The 19,170-nt window shown below is 30.8% G+C and overlaps 3 protein-coding genes across 12 annotated transcripts; all 3 read right to left on the bottom strand.

Annotated features, from left to right (window-relative positions):
- Window positions 1-86: 86 nt before the first annotated feature.
- On the bottom strand, window positions 87-8,193 carry scat (VPS54 subunit of GARP complex scat). Of its 2 annotated transcripts, XR_016139533.1 has the most exons (14): window positions 7,780-8,193; window positions 7,146-7,524; window positions 6,939-7,038; window positions 6,138-6,301; window positions 5,488-5,687; window positions 4,302-4,487; window positions 4,075-4,201; window positions 3,725-3,979; window positions 2,997-3,422; window positions 2,616-2,896; window positions 2,332-2,549; window positions 2,007-2,223; window positions 1,618-1,935; window positions 87-1,080 (listed from the first exon to the last, which is right to left on the bottom strand). XR_016139533.1 is itself a non-coding variant. In XM_011640974.3 (13 exons), exons 1-13 carry the CDS (start codon window positions 7,875-7,877, stop codon window positions 1,674-1,676), a joined length of 2,913 nt encoding a protein of 970 aa, XP_011639276.2. In that variant the 5' UTR covers window positions 7,878-8,192; the 3' UTR covers window positions 87-1,673. The 2 variants fall into 2 exon arrangements, 1 of the variants encoding a protein (XP_011639276.2); XM_011640974.3 differs by having other exon boundaries at window positions 87-1,935; window positions 7,780-8,192.
- Window positions 8,194-9,632: 1,439 nt separating this feature from the next.
- klhl10 (kelch-like protein 10) lies at window positions 9,633-14,139 on the bottom strand. 2 transcript variants are annotated; one of them, XM_089078232.1, is made up of 8 exons: window positions 13,805-14,139; window positions 13,154-13,469; window positions 12,606-13,058; window positions 12,129-12,298; window positions 11,581-11,750; window positions 10,982-11,140; window positions 10,547-10,751; window positions 9,633-10,330 (listed from the first exon to the last, which is right to left on the bottom strand). In XM_089078232.1, exons 1-8 carry the CDS (start codon window positions 14,029-14,031, stop codon window positions 10,048-10,050), a joined length of 1,983 nt encoding a protein of 660 aa, XP_088934358.1. In that variant the 5' UTR covers window positions 14,032-14,139; the 3' UTR covers window positions 9,633-10,047. The 2 variants fall into 2 exon arrangements, with proteins under 2 accessions (XP_088934358.1, XP_088934359.1); XM_089078233.1 differs by having other exon boundaries at window positions 13,731-13,869.
- A 119-nt stretch (window positions 14,140-14,258) lies between these two features.
- On the bottom strand, window positions 14,259-18,947 carry LOC105428585 (mitochondrial basic amino acids transporter). 8 transcript variants are annotated; one of them, XM_089078245.1, is made up of 6 exons: window positions 18,820-18,947; window positions 18,533-18,621; window positions 17,868-18,115; window positions 17,131-17,258; window positions 16,757-16,988; window positions 14,259-16,678 (listed from the first exon to the last, which is right to left on the bottom strand). In XM_089078245.1, exons 3-6 carry the CDS (start codon window positions 17,905-17,907, stop codon window positions 15,891-15,893), a joined length of 1,188 nt encoding a protein of 395 aa, XP_088934371.1. In that variant the 5' UTR covers window positions 17,908-18,115; window positions 18,533-18,621; window positions 18,820-18,947; the 3' UTR covers window positions 14,259-15,890. The 8 variants fall into 8 exon arrangements, with proteins under 8 accessions (XP_088934371.1, XP_088934365.1, XP_088934369.1 ...); XM_089078239.1 differs by having other exon boundaries at window positions 14,259-16,988; window positions 18,820-18,945; XM_089078243.1 differs by having other exon boundaries at window positions 14,259-16,988; window positions 17,868-18,072; window positions 18,820-18,945.
- Between the last annotated feature and the right edge of the window lie 223 nt (window positions 18,948-19,170).

The raw sequence follows: 19,170 nt of genomic DNA, 5'->3' as shown, positions 1-19,170 counted from the left end.
GATAAATAATTAACTACTATTAATATCTTGGATTACAAAATTCAGTAGGCATTTTAGGACGTTTGTTTAAATAAATAATATTATACTGTTTTTCAATTGCATGTGTTATTAATTTTTTATGTTAACGTTCAGAATACATTATGCGCAAGAGTACAAGATATAATAACTTACATCTATATTAACCATGTCCATATGCGCCGTGATCTAACGGGAGATCATTCGTCTTAAAAAAGAAATCTGCGAGGATATTTTCTATAATGATGAGCTCTCGACTCTTTTATTTAGCATTCTGATTTCTTCATAGTATAAAAAATGTTTTCAGAGTTTATTTTAATACATTTTCGTTGGATCATGACGCATAACGCGCACAATTCAATTTATTTAATTAATTTATTAAATTAAATTATTTTATTTTTGATGTATCTTTCATGAGTACATTATGTACAATTTGGACTAGATAAAATCAGGAATTGAATACACCTTACAATCTGCAATAAGGCTCAATATTTTATAAATTATATGTAAATCTATGATTTCTAAATTAATAGTCAAAAAATTTTGCGCACAAACGCATTGTCTTCCCATATATAATTATTCTATATGTAAACATATTATTAATTAAGCAAGAGTTTTCATAATATTATAAATTATGAAAAACATTACTATCCTTATGCATTTTTTCCTACAAAATTTAGAATGATAAGCAGCGCACATATTTTTATTATAATTTCTTTTAGGCGCGGACCATACATTGCTACTTTTAATATTTAAATTGGTTATAATCAATTGATTTACATAAGAAATAATTATTAAAACATTGGCCACTTTTAGTTTAATTTGTACATACAGTGTATGCCATACACCATTTAATTAATCTGGTCATAAAAAAGAAATTTTTTAAAGAAACATATAACTCCAAAAATACTGTACGTACGGTAAATACAATATTATACAAAAAACTTACAAGTTATTACGTTTGGTCCTATTACATCATTATATAAACGTCTGTAAAGTATAACGTTGAATTACAAGTAAATAAACAACTTCTCCAATCTTTCTTATGTTGTGTCCATACTTGTTCTAGAAAACAGATTTTCAAAATTCTTATAAATATATCTATAATATATAATAACTATGATATATACATATATATATATATATACTGTATATAGTCTACAGCAATTTTGCCTGAACACTATGGTCGGTAAAAATATTTGAGAAAAAGAAAAATGTATTGTGAGAAATCATTTAATGTACCTATAAAACTGTAGTTCAAAGATGAAAGTTATTCATTGGAAAATATTGATATTGTTGAAATTAACATAAAATCACTAAGCAATTTGTTAAATTCTCTTTTCGATATCAAAATGTCAATTTTGTAATATCATCACGCTTGCTGTTCTTTTACATCAAATTAACAAAACTATGTCGCGATCTGCTAATATATATATGTATACATTTATCATTAATTACTTAAAGTGTTCATATTCAAATTCAATGCAAATAATACTTCTTTTCATAAAATCCATCGGATAATCGATGGATATTTTATTGTTTTCATATTTCGAATATAACGAATAATACAAAGGAAGACGAATGCACAAATTTTTTAGTCACCTCTTTCTATAATATTTCATTGCTTCTATAATGCAATATATTACGCGCTCTGCATGTTATCTAGTCCATATATCACTCATCCAATTGTCATTTAACTCTTCGCTCGGTAGAACTTTTAACTTTCTTAAGGCTTCCAGATAAAATGTAAGTTCCGATGTAACTACGCCATGTTGCGGACCACCATTATTCACTATATTCATTTTAACCAGTTGTTCTCTAAGTTTCTCCTTAAATGATGAATTTACTGTACGATAAAGTGATTGTACTTCGACGGTAGGTAAAATTCCAGAAACAGCTTCGTGAAGTTTCATTAGATAACTATGAATAAGAATATATTAAAAAATGAATATTAAAAATTATATTTATTTAATATTATCTAGAACATTTACCTAGAAATATTTCTAAAAGATTTTGATGGCACCGGAGGTCTTGCCGTCCATTTGGATATTTGACCGCCTAACAAGTTATCTACGATAGTGAGAATTTTTCCTTCAATTTCACGGATATGTGCGCGAATATCTCTTTCAACGTTATCTAATAAAGCTACTCCTCCACTTGTACCAGATGTACCAATGAGTCCTCGACTAGGATTTTGCTCCACAAGGGCTGAATATTAAAATATATAGAATGGAATTAAATCTTGACATTTGATACTTTTTTACTAAACTTTATGTATTTTCAAATTATATTAAAAAATCAACATATTAAGCTTACCTTGAAAATGTATCTTAACAAAGGGCATAAACCACAATATAAGTTTAAGACTTCGCGCCGCCAATACGAGGATCGTGCTTGTAATGGTTTTTAAGCCTGCGACTTGCATTGCCCCTGCACCCAGAACTAGTTGGCAGCATCGAGAATTATAATGTCTTAATAATTCGGCTAACTGTCTTCCTATGGTTCCAGACAAGGCAACTAGTTCACTACCAGTCCTAAAAAGAAATCATACGTCATATTATATATAAAATGCATAAAAAAGATTTATAATTTTTCTTTACCTGCAGTACTCATATAGCATTTGTATAAGCATTAAAGCAGTCCCAACAACAGCAAATTTTTCATCGCCGACCATAATAAAATTCTCCACGCCTTTATTTTTTACGTCATCTTCGGACGTAGGTATTTTAAGAGGAAAACACTTTTTCTCGTATACATATGTCACTAACGATTGAAACTCTGATGGTACATCAGCTTGTTTCCATCTTTCAGATTCCAATAGCAAAGTCAGTTTAGTTTTGCGTTCATTATGAAAACGCTGTATAAACTTACTTGCTTGCGCCTATAAAAAAAACATCATAAATTATTAGAAATTATTAGAAAAGTGATTTTATCGGACAATAGAGAAGTAAATTTTAAATATAATTTGTACAAATAATTACTTTAAATGCCGATCGCAACGCAGTGCATTGCTTGCCGCAAAGTTTTTCGCAAGCATATGTAAATTCTTCAACCATATTGGCTAATTGACAAACTTGAGCGGTTGTTGCCTTTTCACTTAACCAAGAGCCCTTGTCATTCCATGTTTGACATTCTTTATCTTCTAATTTATTCTGCAAAACATCGGCAATTATTTTGTCCTTATCATTGTGGAATTTATCTTTTTCATTTGTCCCAGCTGAAAGCAAGTTTCCCATTCGCTCATGACAATAATCACATATAGAGGTAATCATATCACTAAGTTTAGTGATCACTCGCGAATGTTCTTCTCGAGTCAGTAATCGATCAGGTACTGATTCATCAAACGAGCCATCACACAAACATCCCGCTGATAAGTCGGCGGTGTCTCTCATTACATCATGAACTGCCTATAATAAAAGTCTAATTATTACATAGAATTTTTCATATCTGGAGTAGAGAATAATTAAAAAAAAATAGCAATTATTACAATCTAAAAATATTAACTAAAATGTATAAGAAAAGCTCGTCTTTATTAATAGTTAATTTTCTTTATTAATCTCTTAATTAATCTAAAAAATTTAATGTCAATTTTATAACAATAATTTAATGTTTTATCAAGATATAATATTAAATATTAAAAATTTGTAATATAAAGCAGCAATAATAAAAAAATGAAAGTACATACATACGGCTTTTTTAGATTGTTTACCTTAACTCGTAAAAGAAGAAATGTGAAAGACTGTATAGTATTATGAAGCAAAGTTAATCTTTCCGTCAATGAGAGGCCTCCAACTTCTAGAGCTGCTGCTTGCTGATCGCTGCAACAATCGCTTGCTGCCAGAGCCTCTATCACCCGTTGCTTTGTTAAAGCTCTTATAGTGGTCACAGCTTCCTCTTTGTATGTATCCACAAATTGAAAATGTTTTTGACGTAACAGACCAGAAATAATAGAGACCAGTTTATCCTATTTATTGAGGATGTACAAATGATCTCATTAGGAAAAGACGTATGTTTGTTTGCTATAAACTAGAATACAATACGATACAAAATGATACTTACGCCGTCTAGGACGGTATTCTCACCACTCAATGGCCTATTGAGATCTGCTGTTGCATATCTTTGAAACTCAGTCGACAACATCTTATCCACAAGCTTCTCCATCTCAGTTAGTTGAGAACTTAAATGTCTAAGTAAACGTACAATAATTATCCTAATAATTTATTATCTTTTTTCGATGCAAATAAATAATAAATTAAATAAATATTTTCTATTGAATTGCAACTTACCTAAAGCTATGTATTCCATTTAATTCTTGAAAGAGAATTTCTTGCGTCGTAGAAATAAGATCTAATGCCGCAACATAATCTGGCGTCGACAACAATAATTGTATCATAGGTTGGCTTTGATGTACGGTTGCCATAAGTTTTAATTTTTCTTGAACCAATAATCTATTAGATCTAGCACGCTCCAAGCTAAATAAGAAAAAAATATAGTATAATTAAATTTAAATATTCAAAATTAAATATTTTAGGGGAGAAAGGTCCTATTTGTTTGCACATAAATGATTGCCTAGTTTCATTTACCCATATCATAAAATCTCGATTACACAGCGATTACCTATAAATATTATTGGCGCACACGTTACTTTGCATATGATAGCATTGTATACATACATATTACACACACGATTTTATTGCACATATATAATTGAATTGCTTGTAGTATATTGCACATGCAATTATAACTATATTATATAGCACAATGCACACATGATAAAATTGCACAAATAAAAAAAACATACTAATGCATATAGCGTAACAAAATCCACTCCTCATCAGCTTTCTGGTGTAATTTGTAATTATATAATTACACAAGTTTTAAATTTTTCAGATACACTTTTCAGATCGTATACACTATACTATGTGTGCAATATGATTATATATGCAATATGCATATGTACAACAGTCATATATGCAAAATAATATATGCACAATGTTTATAGATAATTGTTCTGTGTACATTGATTTTGTGTAATGCAATGTGAACAAATGAAACTGCAGGCAATCATTGTAGGTAAACAGAGCTCATTCGATATATGTATCGTTACACCTACATCGGATTCAGAAGTCTTGAGTTATAAAATATTACGTTTATGATTGGTTATCACATTTGCGAGTAAATAAGAAAATACTTAATCAAGCCAAACGTTTAACTAGCATATTTTTAGCAATTTGATAACAAAAATCAGTTGTTATTCTCAATTTATTGACACAGATGCGATATTATCAATCCTGTATTTTTGGCATAAGCTAAATGTGGCAATAGCATATTGTACATTAACATAAATATAAGATGTATTAGGAGAAAGAAGGAAAGAAAGAAGAAAAGAAAGGAGAAAAGGAGGGAGAAGAGGAGGAGAGGGAGAGAAAAGGAGAGAGAGTTATATTAATTTTTTGTTACGAACAGACTTACCGTAAAATTTCTAAAGAATCCTTGACTAGATGTTTATCGACTTGATGAATATTTTTCCTAAGGGCTTTTAGAACCGTAATAGTTTGAGTAAGTTGTTCCATAAGCACATCGTGAGATGTCATTGCATGAAAAAAGGCTTGAGATTTGGACGCAACTTGTTCTGCAATACGAACTTCCACAATGTCCAAGTAATGACTAAGCTGCAACAATGCATTTTGCATAATTTTATAACAAATATTAAAATTGTTGAAATCAATTTTTATGTGTATATATTTATGCACATATTATATAAGCATCCTTAAATAATATTATAAATTTTTAGATCGAGATATTTAATGTCAATGGTGAGGTCTATAGGCTCCGTACATTTATTCTTTATTTAGAATAGAATAAGAATAGTTTTGCTAAAATATCTAAAAATTTAATCAAATGTAGATCCGAGAAATAATAGAATAATTTTGTTGAGTCATCAAAAATAAATTATGTAAAATAGTTAAAATCATGACAATAATACTGCAAAAATTTCTTATATTTTAGCAATCTACATACATCCTATTTTGATATCCAACAATGATTTTCAAGCCTGTATATGGTCAAATCGTTAAATACTTTAGCAAAACTATTTTTTCCATATATATTTATGATCATACCTTTTCTTGCATTTGTTTTACATGCATAACAATATTGCAGTCTTCAATTAAGAGACCGTTTTTTGCAAACGGAAACACAGCATCAAAGTTATCTTTTTCTGAAAGATCCAAATTTGGAACTAAGAAGATCTTTGGGATATTAGCTAAATCAAACTGCAACCGATCTGAAGCAAAAAAAATCATGTTGTAAATTTTTTAAAAGCAGAAAAATTATGTTATATTTTCTAATTAAAAACAGATTGAAAAAAAATTAGTTATAAATTTACATATGTATCTAATTATCATATCATTAATCTAAATCTAATATAAAAACTTTTAATACAAAATTTATAATTATGATTTATAAAGACAAATTACCCTTGTAAGTTAAATGTATAAATATATAACAAATTTGATTTTTTAATTGAACAGTTTTTATTAAATAAATTTTAACAAAAACTGTAAATATGATAAAATAAATACAACTTTATAATAAAGACAGATTAATTTCTAATTACAAAAAATTTATTATTAATTACTAAAATATATATCATAACATAAAATTACATTTTTAAGAAGAAATATTCATAAGAAATTTAATTATATTTTTAAACGAGATACTTAAACCTCTTTGTTATTTAAAATTTTTATTATGTCCTGTCTACCTCCCTTTCTGGGAGGAAAAAAAATATTTTTTATTAGCTTTTTAAAATAAAAGAATATGTGATTTGACATATTTTTATATTTTTAATCGTATCGAAAATACAGGGAATATAAATAAACTTTACAGACATCCTATATAAGTATATTAGACATTCTTACCTAATGATTTCACCTTAAGGTTAGGAAAATTTTGAAGCAATTCATTTGGAGTAATCGGCCTGTTTACATTTGAATTCATACGTGAATGTTTCCGATATCTCTGAAAGAATAGATAGGTAAGGTATAGACATACATTCTTTAAGACATACCGTAAATTATTAAGAATTATTAATATTTGTTAAGAAAACATATTATATAAATGATTACCCTTGCAATTTTTTTCAAATACATTTCGAAATGTTGCATTGTAATTTCAGGAAGATAAGGACTTTTTGGAATATCCACTTTTTCTACAAATCCATCTCCCCAAGTGCGAGTTAAGAAGTTACTCTGTTTCCCTTTGAATGGATCGTTTAGAACAGCAGGTAGATTTTGTGCAGCCGAATACACAGTCCACGTTGAACCAGTCTCGGATAACTGGCCATTACTTTTTCGTTGCTGTTGCATAACTGCGTGTTTTGTGGCATGCGCTATATAATCCTTGTCAGAAACACCTTCCACAGGAAGACTAGTACATACTCCATTATAGCCATAGAGGCATACGAAAGATCCACCTTCTCTGGAACAGTGTTGATCTCTCAAGTGTCTAAAACAAACCATAAAATAATATACCATTTTGCTAATAATTATATTTATTAAGATGATATGTATCATGACATTATCCTCCAAAACATTATTATAATTATTATTAGGAATATATCTATAAACGCTCGTATTATTTTAAAACCTCTAAATTACAGAAGAAATACTATCTTGAGGTGATCAAAATTGAAAAAAAAAAAAAAAATCATTCAATAAAACTGAACAATTTGACTGATCGACGTCAAACAGATGGACCCACCTAACAAAATCTTGAATTTGCTTGAATGTCTGATTAGTGCAATGTTCGCACGATAAAACCATAGGCACAGAATCGGGACCTCTCGCGACTTTCGCCATTGCCCCAGTGTCACTTCAGCTCACCATTGCGACGTCGGTCAGGTGCCTTTCAGGAGCACTATTTCACTCGGGATCCTTCGGTTCCTTTGACTTTAAACGCACGACCGCTCAGCGATTACACGTCCCCGCTTACAGATACACACATTTTACAATACACACACACACACATACACACACCGTTGACCAACTCAGGAACGGAACAACCGGCGTGGCGAGGGTCACCAACACTATTTCACACACGATTCCCATCTCTCGATAAAATTTAATTATTTGTAAACAGAATACGTATATCGATAGGCGTCATGTATTCCAACGTAGTGCGCATATTTGATGACTCAGAATTCACGTTTCGAAGCATAAGTGACTTTTTTAATCACTCCCCCCCCCCCCTCCCCCTGGACACGACAGCAATCGCGCACGGACTGAAATGAACAAAGAGACATCAACAGACTTGAAACAGGTGAATTCTATAATAGTTAAACCTGTTTCTTCAGAGGGCGCGTTCGTGACGAAAGAATTTACTGCTGATAGTTTCCATTCTATGTTACTTCATTTTTCTTTGCCTACAGGTTGTTGCAAAAGACATCACAGACTTCTATATAATATTAGACTACTAACACCTGCACAAAATGGTTCAAAAAATTGATGCGACGTATAAATAGTGATGGGGATAGCAGCCATATTTTGTGTAAACAGATTAGAATAAGGATAAGGATAAGGATTTAATAATTGAACGATATATATTCATCACGTATTATTGATAGACATATGATAAACAATCAAAATACATCGTGTAAAAAATTATCAATTTATCAAGTTTATGCTTATCACATGTTGACAGTATAATCTTTCTATAATCATCATATAACATTTTGACACCCTATATAAAATGCCCACACGAAATATGGCAGCGCATGCACACCTGTGCATCATGTCTAGAAATTACATAAAAATCTGTGAAAGACACGCAATATTATTTTGGCCTGTATTCATCCTGCTGAAACTGGCCAAAGAAACCATAAGTATAAGTATTATAATTTTATTTTATCGTTTATAAGATTTGCAGCAAAAATTAACTTGTCCATTGTCTAAATATTTAAATATTTTAAAATCACTTAAAAATATATGTTTGTCAAATTATTATAATTTTCTAGAAAATTATATTTTATCGATAATATTCACCTTACTTGATTTTTATACAAATATATTTTATATCATACAATGTTTTGTGTTATATGTATCATTTTTTGTTTTATTTTGTAATTTTTTGTGTCTTTTTTCTACTCAGCAAATTTGAAAAAAAAAAAGAGAAAAAACATATAATAATAATGTACTTACAATTTTATAAAAATTATAAGAGAAAATTATTATTTCTTGCAAATTAATTTATTTGCAGTATTTAAATTAAAGGCAGTTGTATAAGTGTAATAAACTTTCACTTGCGTGATAGAATAAATAAATAATAAATATTCATTATCGTACAGATTATAATAATTTCGTTTCTTGTTACAAGCAGGACTGTTGCATGCAATTGTATAAATGACATTATACTTGAAAAACGTCCATTAAACATCTCTTAAATGTGAAATTTTTCATGTTAGCATCAAAATCTACCTTTGAAAATTTTATTTCCGCATTTCCTGTATTTTATCACCTCACTTTACCATTTATCTTGTCCGCACAATGTAATTAGTCTAATTTGCATTATCATCTTAAGTGTTATTACGTAAAATGAAATCGATAAACATCATTAATCTTTTTAAAAGCAATGGATATTTTTCTTTATTTCTTCCATTATCTTAATTACTTTAATTATTCGAGATGGTACTAAATAACACGTGTAAAATCATATCGCAAAAAGAGTCAATAGAAATATCTGGAGTATCAAAAAAATTTAATTTAACAAAAGTGAGTAAAGAGTAATCTGAAAATATTTTCTTTGTGAATAGACAAAAGTAGTAATTGGCAAGTGTATAAATATCTCTCTATACTGATATTGATAATTTATAATTTAACCCTTATTCGGTTCTTAGTTTTATCTCTCGTTTTTTTTTTGATCGGACCATTTGGTGTTGGCGTCTGGCAATAATCCAAAAATTTACATGACGGAGGTCAATTAAACGAGACAGATGTTACATAGATTGATTTACGTAATAATGATGTTTTGGCTTTAGCGTCGGCGATTATTATTATGATCGTTTTCATTTATCCGTGGTAGAGGTGGTGGTGTCGGTATTGTTTGGCCAACTTGCGAAATTTGCCTCATTTGCTCCTGCTCCTGTTGCTGTTGCTGATGCTGACTTCGACGTACTTCGTGGGCGAGTAACTTTTGACGCTTCTCCTCCATTAAGCGTTCTCGATGCTTGTGAATATAATCGTATACATTTGGAAGACCCATAATAACGCAAGCGGATAATGCCGATCTGCATATATTCATATCTGTTGCCTCATACCTGTGTTTAACGTTGTAGAAATAAATATTAAAAAAGTCGCAAATATTAAGTACGTTTAGAAGATTAACCTAATTATTAATTTTTATACAAACGTTTTTCAATATATCGTTACTGTTACATTTCTATTCGTACGTCAACGTACCCCCTGTTGGTTTTTCTTATCTGTGATTTTTATAATTTATTAACAAGATAGACAAGATGCAAAGAATGAATTACCATTCGTTTGTCTTTTCGTCATAACATTCCACCTGATATGTCGTAGTGACGCCATTAAAACCGCCAATGGCAAAAATCATATCATCGATGACTTCAATAGCAAAGTTGCTACGTGGATTATACATATCAGGAATATGACTCCAACTGTTCGTAGAAGGCTTATATTTTTCTCCACTGCACATTCTCGATATTCCATTGAAACCTCCTTTGTGCAAAAAAATTTGTTAATTTTCTTAATTTTGCAATTTATTAAAATCTAATCTTTGTTGTTGTATTTAATTAAATATACGTAAGATACGAATTAAAACAGTTTTGCAAAAAAAAAAAAAAAATAGTATTCTAAAATTAGTTTTCTTACGCATATAAATCTTTATATGGAATAAATAGCTTAAATAATATAATAGAATTTTTTGTAATAAGTACATGTCTTAATACCAATAACGTAAACACAGCCGTGATAAGATATGCATGACACACCGCTCCTACGTGACCTCATTGCTGTTATCATTGTCCATTGGTTGGTGCTTGGGTCGTATACTTCGGCTGTATTCATACAATCGTGTCCGTCGAAACCGCCCGTAATATATATCTTATCTGTATGGGCAATTTGTCAATAATATTATAATGTTTATTATATGGTAAAATGGTAGTAACAAGCATTTGAAATTTAAAAATTTATGATTTATGTAGTTTGCGTATTTAGTCTTAATAGATAACTTTATTATAATATATATTTTTATTTTCAACACACACACACACACACACACACACACACACACACACACACACACACACACACACACACATATATATTTCTTTTTTCAACAGATTCGTGATTCATAGATGCTTCATGATTCATGGATTTATTTTATGCTTTTACACAGATCTTATTATTAACAATGCTGAACAATTACTTTACAAAAAATTCTTATTTATGAAAATAAATATAACGGTGTGATAGATAAAAAAATGAATCATGCTGCAACTAGTATTTCAACGCGAGTAAAATGAATATATTAAAGTTCAAGTAATACCATTTAATGTAGTTGCACTTGCGTCGGATCTCTGCACATTCATCGATGCGATCAGGGACCACTGGTTTGTTTTATAATTATAACGCTCTGCCGTTTTTTGCCGATGATATCCATCATAGCCCCCCATTGCGTAAACCAGATTATTTAAAACTGCCACACTAACGTAACATCTGCGACAAATGAAAAGATCCTGATGCGAGCCTTCATTGTTAATGACACTATCAAGGAGCTAGTCACTAAACTTTTGGTTTATATTTTATATCTAGCTCGACAATCGACTCCCTCTTTTATTTATGCTTTATTTTCATTTATTAAATAAATTGTAAACATTTATTAAATTACTGTCATTGTTGTATATAATTAAAAAAAAAATGTATACTTAAATCGTATACATATTTAAATGAGTTATATTTATCTAAAAACTAAATTGCATACCGTATTATTATTTTTTTTTTAACTATCTTTGTTATAAAGAAATAAGCAATGAGATTGCAACTTATGATCCAAATCGTAGGACTAGTGACTAGCCCCTTTGAAATATATTCGACCTTCTGGCATTCATGGGAGCAACTTCTCGCCACACCTTGGTCACCGCGTTGAAGCAACGACAGCTGTTGAAGTAATCAACCCCATCGAATCCACCGATGACGTAGATATCGAAACCAATCACCGCAAGCCCATGATAAGCCCGTGGACCAGTCGGATCTGTTTCCTCGATCTAAGAGACTCAAGATTTCGATACGAGTAAATTGCCAAAACTCTATTAAAAAAAAATAATATTTACTTCAAAGTTAAAGCATAATGCATAACTCTTGTAAAAAATAAATTCGATTTTTTTTTTTTTACTTAAACTTAAATGGAACATGTAAAACTTATTACGCAAACAAAAAAATAGGAAAACGAAACGAAATGGGAAAAATCTAAAGTAATCCTCTTCCTCAAACGTTATTTCAAGATTCTATCAGGTCTATATAAAATAGAGCTGATATAGCATAAAAAAGAGCTGTAAAGGTGTCTAACACTACCGGAATCCATCGGTCCGCTCTTGTGTCGTACGTCTCGATGTAATTTGTCGGAGAACCACCGCTCCAGCCACCAATGGCGAACAAAATCTCATGTGGTACTCTAGGTCGCGCAATTTCTGGCGTCGGCACTTCTCCATCTTTTTGCGTAATCATCTCCAAATCGTACAAGAATTTCAAAGTCTCGATGATAATGGGCCGGCACGCATCGTTGCCCACGACATAGGGATGATCTTTGACATTCTCCAGAAAAAACTGTGTATCTAAAAGACCAAGTCTGATATTCTTCATTAGGTCGACGATATAATCTTTTCTAGCCTCCGGATCGTGATTTATCCATCTTAAAACCAATTCCCAAACCGTCTGCTCGCTCTTAACGTTTAACTCATCGGCGCCGACCAGCGGTCTCAGTTCTTCGATAGGTAAATGTAAAATTTCTTCGCTCCTCTGAGACACCTAATGCAAATTTGAGAGAAATGATATATATATATATATATATATTGAACATCAAGGAAGGAAGCGACTTCAATTAATCGGATCGTTATGCTGACCTCGACGAAGTGTCCTACAATGAAACGATAAGCGTCGTTTTCTAGTTTCTTACAAAAATGTTGACGGGCAAATGTCATTACTCCGATGCAATTTTCCGGCGCCAAATTGTCTCTTAAATAGTCGCAGCATAGATCAAGCACACCTATAATACTTAAGTAATCCGCTGTGATCAGCAATTCACATACATTTTCACGATTCACATCGATCGATCGTAAGTACGCATATTCCAGCAGAAGATTCATTATCGGACTTGTGACATCTGGTAGAAGGACATCGGTCTTTTCACGGGAATGCAATGTAGTTGTAAATAATGCCCTGTAAAATTAATTAAGCAATAAAATTCGCGATCATTGTCAATATTAACAATTTCTTGATACAAGAAAAGAAGACGTTAAATGACCGTTAATATCCGAGTGAAACGAATAACAATTATTACATAAGCATCATATTATTGAAAACAATTATTGACTTTATATATTATTTGTTATTCTTATAACGAGTTTTTTAATTAAATTTACTTATTTAATTAATTATATTTAATTATTAATTTTGCATATAACAATAAACGTTACGTACGGAATATCTAATATCTAGGGTAAATCCCAAAAAGAAAGGAATAAATTCACACGTTGAAAATCATAAAATTGAACCTGAAATAAGCACTGCACGCTGAAAGTATGGCTCGGTGAATCGGAAAGACACCACCATCTTCTAATCTCAATACCGCGTCGCAAAGTAGATTATTTTGTCGGAAATCGTAGAGCGATTGCATCGCTTGCGTACTCATGCAGCGGCCACCATTTTCGGCTATCAAGCGTTGATTATTTATATTGCATTTTTCATTTTTTTTGTTACTGGTAGTTGGTTCTGCATCCATATCAAAATTTGAAATTGATGGAAAAGTTTTATTTCCTGCAGCGGCAGCGATACGATGGATTACAACATTTAAATGGTTTTGATTAAATTAATTGATTTTTTTTTTTTTTCAATAAAAACCTACAAGAAAGAAAAGGAGCTGGATATTAATTCCAAAATGTAATGATAAATGTTGAATTGCAAAAAAAAAATTATACAGGACTCTTATAATCAACATTGACATTAAAATTACTTAAATAAATTATTATTATTATCAAATAAATATTGAATTACAATACAAAGTACAATGAAATGATAAATAAGTACGATGCCCAATGAATTAATAATAATAGGCTATAATCATAAATTAAAACAAAATAATGAATTAAATTAATTAATTAACAATACAAATTGTAATGAACAATAATATGAATAATATGAATAATATTAATTAATAAATTAATTAAAATAATAAATTTCGATCGTATTGATTAATTATTTGTACATTTGTGATACTATGTATACAATACATAGTACACATTCAAAGTGTTTTAAAATTTGTTTACACAAACAGCTGGATTTAAAAAAAAATTGTACATTATACATTTAATATTTATCTTACGTTTATATTTTATACTTACCCCAGTGAGAAATAATTGTCTCATGAAAATTTAGAGCAATCGTGTACGGGAGGTTAACAATTTCAACTAATCTTGATGCAGATTTGATTCGTACAATTTATGACTTGATAATTTTTTTATTTGGAATAAAAACGTGGTTACGATCAAGTGCTGTTCGCGATCAGTTGTTGAGAGTGATTAACTATGGCTGAAATGTGTTTCCATGTAGGTTCATATGTGTGCCGGAATTTAGAATGTGTCAAAATTTTGACACGTGGACGGGGGAGGATTGAAGATCAACGCGCAGTCTGAGGAAATGTAGAAGGGTGTAAGGAGGAATAAACTCGGTAAGGGGATTGTAAAGAGAATACAAATTATTTTGGTATGATTTTAAAATTGTCGAATAAATGTCGCGTCTGGCTGTGACATGTGGTCTTACATGTCCGCCGTTCAATCAAAGACTGCTCCTTGACAAAAGAGATCCTTCTGTTCCTGCTTCATAGCGAGCTTGCTACGAGTATTAATTACGTTAACTCATTTTCAAGATTTGAGTAAAATGTAAATTGTGAAAATTTATCGAGTATGTCGGTCTTGATGTATCGATTAAATCAAGCAGCTAAAATAAAACAGCCGAGAGGAGAATCAAAATATTTCTCTATTATAAATGTCATTATAAGTTTTTTTTTTGTGCGCAACGAGATAAATATATTCTAAATATAGTCACAGTTAAAATTAATGATCACATTTGCTTAATTTCATTAATAATCGTTCAATCGTTGCTTATTCAATTGTTGAATTGAAGATATACGCGTTTGCTTAGGGCACGATCGAAATCTTATTATAAATTCTTCGAAGCATTTGACTGACCAATCGGAACAAAGAATTTTTCAATTGACCAATCAAAAAATGCTTCGAAGCATTTGTAACATCAAATTAAGTTGCACCCTTAGTGAGTCATTAATTTTAATTCGAACTAGCTTTACATCCTTTTTCTCAAATAAAATATTCATATGTGCACCATTAGTGCATTGACTTATTATACATAGATGTGTGTGTGTGTGTGTATATATATATATATATATATATATATTCATCATTAATTCAATTAATTATCAGAGGAAAATCTATGTAGATGAATATTGTGTTTCTTTTTCACTTGTATCACGTCGCACTGAAATAAAATATATATATATATATATATATATATATATATATATATATATATACATCGTATGGCTAAGAACTTTGTCAACTGGTAATATCAAGTGTTTTCCAGATTTGAAACACCAAGTACGCGTGGCAGATTACAGGTGCACGTGCTTATGGTCATCTTGACGTTATCACAATCTGTCTTCTTTTCATCTACACGTTCATCTTCCTCTTCATCATTTTTCGATTTTCTTTTTCTATCTTCCCGATCCTCGAACGTAATCTTTTGCTTCAAGGGTGCGTCATCTTTGCAACCCGAGCGTCTACAGTTGTGAACCAGGCATGCGCTATTATTATTCAGAATTGGCCCACTGATCGGCAACATAGATCGGATGTATGGCGAAGTAACGAAATCATTGTTCCTCGAGATATCGTCAAAGAACACGTTCCAATTGTTAACGAAGGATTCGTATCCTTTCGCGGTACGATTTTTCGTCTGCGTCGACGTTTTTGACGTGACACTTATCTCCCGTGGTATCTCACTCGATTGTTCGCTGAACAATTGGGTCGTCCAGAAGACTACAACGAAAGTCGCCGCGTTTGTCGGGAATGCTCGAAGAATCGTCGAATTCAGACCGCGGTATAAGCAACTGTATCCCTCAGCGCGTACAGACTTTTTTAAGCAATCCACAATTCCTGAGTAGCGATTGCCACTTTCCGCTTGTATGCGCGACTTAATGACATCAATGGGGTACGTGGTCACCCAAGAAGCTGTACCAGCAAGTCCCCCAGCCAGCAATACCTGCGGCATCGAGACTCCCCCCGAAGATGTCTTGGTCAACATCTCATAGGTCGCAAAGTATACGCCGTAACTCGGTCCTTCCCTGAGGAATGTAATACCTAAACCCTTAAAGACGCCACGACAACCCTCCTGCTTATAAATATTCCTCAAGCACTGCATCGGTCCTTGAAAGTTACCTTGGGTGGTTGTGGTTCTGGACTGCAATTGCAGGCGTGTTTTTGCTAATTCTATCGGACTTGAGATGGGACTTTGAGCAAGTCCGGCAGCTGCACCGGCCAGGAAGTACGATGATAATCGATCAGCTTCAGACAAATTCCGCCGAGCACATCCATAAGTGCCGAAAACGATGGCGTTTATCACGGCGACTCCTGCGATTGGCGAGGTCAGGCCCTTGTAAAGACCACTCACCTGTATGTGTAATAAAAATGAACGAATGAATTAGCGATATTAATAGATATCTCACTTACAAAACTACGTCAAAAAACTAAAGATATTAGATATTCAGTTTGTTTTAATATAATTTTAATAATACATATTTTAAGTATATTACCGATTCATTGGCGAGTATGGTGCGAAAACAATCCCAAATGCCCCGATATCTTGGATTGCGGTAGTCTTGAGTTTGCATGTGGACCTTGATTGTATCCAAAGGATATCCCACTATAATGCCGGCACATCCTAAAATTTAATATATAATAAAATTTAATATATAATAAAATAAAATAAGCAAATTATCAAAACAAATTATTAATATTTTCTCTACAATAGTGTGTCCATTGTATTCTTCATATTTTCAAATTTCTTATATTTGAGTAAACCATGAGTTTAATAATAAATATCCAAAGATCGAAGGATATAAGCGAGCGAAGGAAAAACACATAAAAGCTGATAAGAACATTACTTAAAGTTTAATCTGCGTAAGTTTGATAAAAACAGAAAATCATAAAATTATGTTTAATATTTAAATGTGTTATACTTGGCCTATGATAACCAAGTCATACGATAAAGTAATTGTTTTTTTTTTTTTTCATTATTGCTATTTAAACAACTCAAATGCATATCATGAAATGCAAATGTTAATTTTAATTTTTACTAACTCGGTTGCATCTACTTATGAGCAACGACGACGATGAAAATAATATCTTGAAAATAATAAAAAATTTTACAGCTAACAAAAATTATCATCAAAACGCTTTAAAAAAAAACAGTTAAAACTTTAAACAGTTAAAAAATATATGTAAACTGAGTAATTTAATTTGTACAAGATATACAACTCTACTACCTTACCTCCCAAACATCCAGCAAAGAAATCAAGAGATAAAGCCATTTTTATCCCGTATTATCGATAATTTTCCACTTGCAATATCGTCTGCTTCTGTAAGGAATGTCTTGAACTCCTGTTCCTTTCAAGTATGCATCGAAAGTTTTGCAAGTCGTAGATCGCTTAATTACAGCGGACAATAAATTCGAATCCATGAAAGATAACTGATTCCTTTATATTAAATTTCAAATAAAACAACATTACAAACTTATTTCTGGAAGAAAATTAGTCAGTAAGAAAAGTAAAACGGTATTTTACTACGGTATTATATTATTTGTAGAAATATTATTAACAATTTTTAATATTTTTTAATTTTAAATTAATTTTAAAATTTTATAATTTATTTTTTTTTTATATATTATATATTATTAAATAATATACAGTAATAAAAAATAATAAAATTTGTATTAAAATTTGTCCAACGTTATATTTTCATGTAAATTACGGTAACTTTATGTAACAAATAATTATTACGTAATAATAGAAAGTTAATGTTAATAAAAATAAAAACAATTTTATTGGCCAAATTGCAAATTATATTAATATTCCTAATTAAATAGATTATTAAAAAAAATATATATTCTATTTTATTCTTTCTTAAACATTTTCTTCTAAGAAAGAATTAACAAACCTCATGTTATAAATTGAAAATCTGTCGCAATATATACGAAATTATTTATTTCGTATATATATATTTTAGGGCACAGAAATAAACAATATCTAAAATAATTGATATTGTCATTATTAAAATATCTAAAGTCAAGTTAATTTAATCAACAATTGATTGTTTTAAGTAACACTATTTCGCACAAATCTATACAGTTTTTCAGTGAAAAACGATAATAGAAATGTCACTTATCAATGAAATATTACGACATTGTCATATAAAGTCTGACGTAAGTCATTTCGGTCACTTACCGAAAATCACATGTATACAACGTGCAAGCAAAAATAAATCTTTCCGCGTGCTTCCCTCGTCAAATCTTCTTTCTTACTGAAATCGGCGTTTCTTGCAGCTTCTTCTTAGTGCAAAGATCACTGTTTGTATTATCAAAAACACACTGACGTACAACATACAAACGTCATTAAAACAGTGTGCTAAATATTGTTGAAAAATATGTTAGTAACATTTATACATCTCACCGCAATCTATCCAACCGAGGCAAAGCATGGGTCAAACATTCTACGATAAGATTGATCGAGTCTTAATAATGCTCAATGATGCTTCGAATAAAATATACATTCGACTTTACATTATTTTCACATGGA

Source organism: Pogonomyrmex barbatus, unplaced genomic scaffold (assembly GCF_055798465.1).
Source record: "Pogonomyrmex barbatus isolate J1 unplaced genomic scaffold, ASM5579846v1 scaffold21, whole genome shotgun sequence".
In the NCBI taxonomy this organism is placed as follows: Eukaryota; Metazoa; Arthropoda; class Insecta; order Hymenoptera; family Formicidae; genus Pogonomyrmex; species Pogonomyrmex barbatus.
The sequence above is the reverse complement of the archived record's forward strand: the minus strand, read 5'-3'. Positions and strand labels throughout refer to the sequence as shown.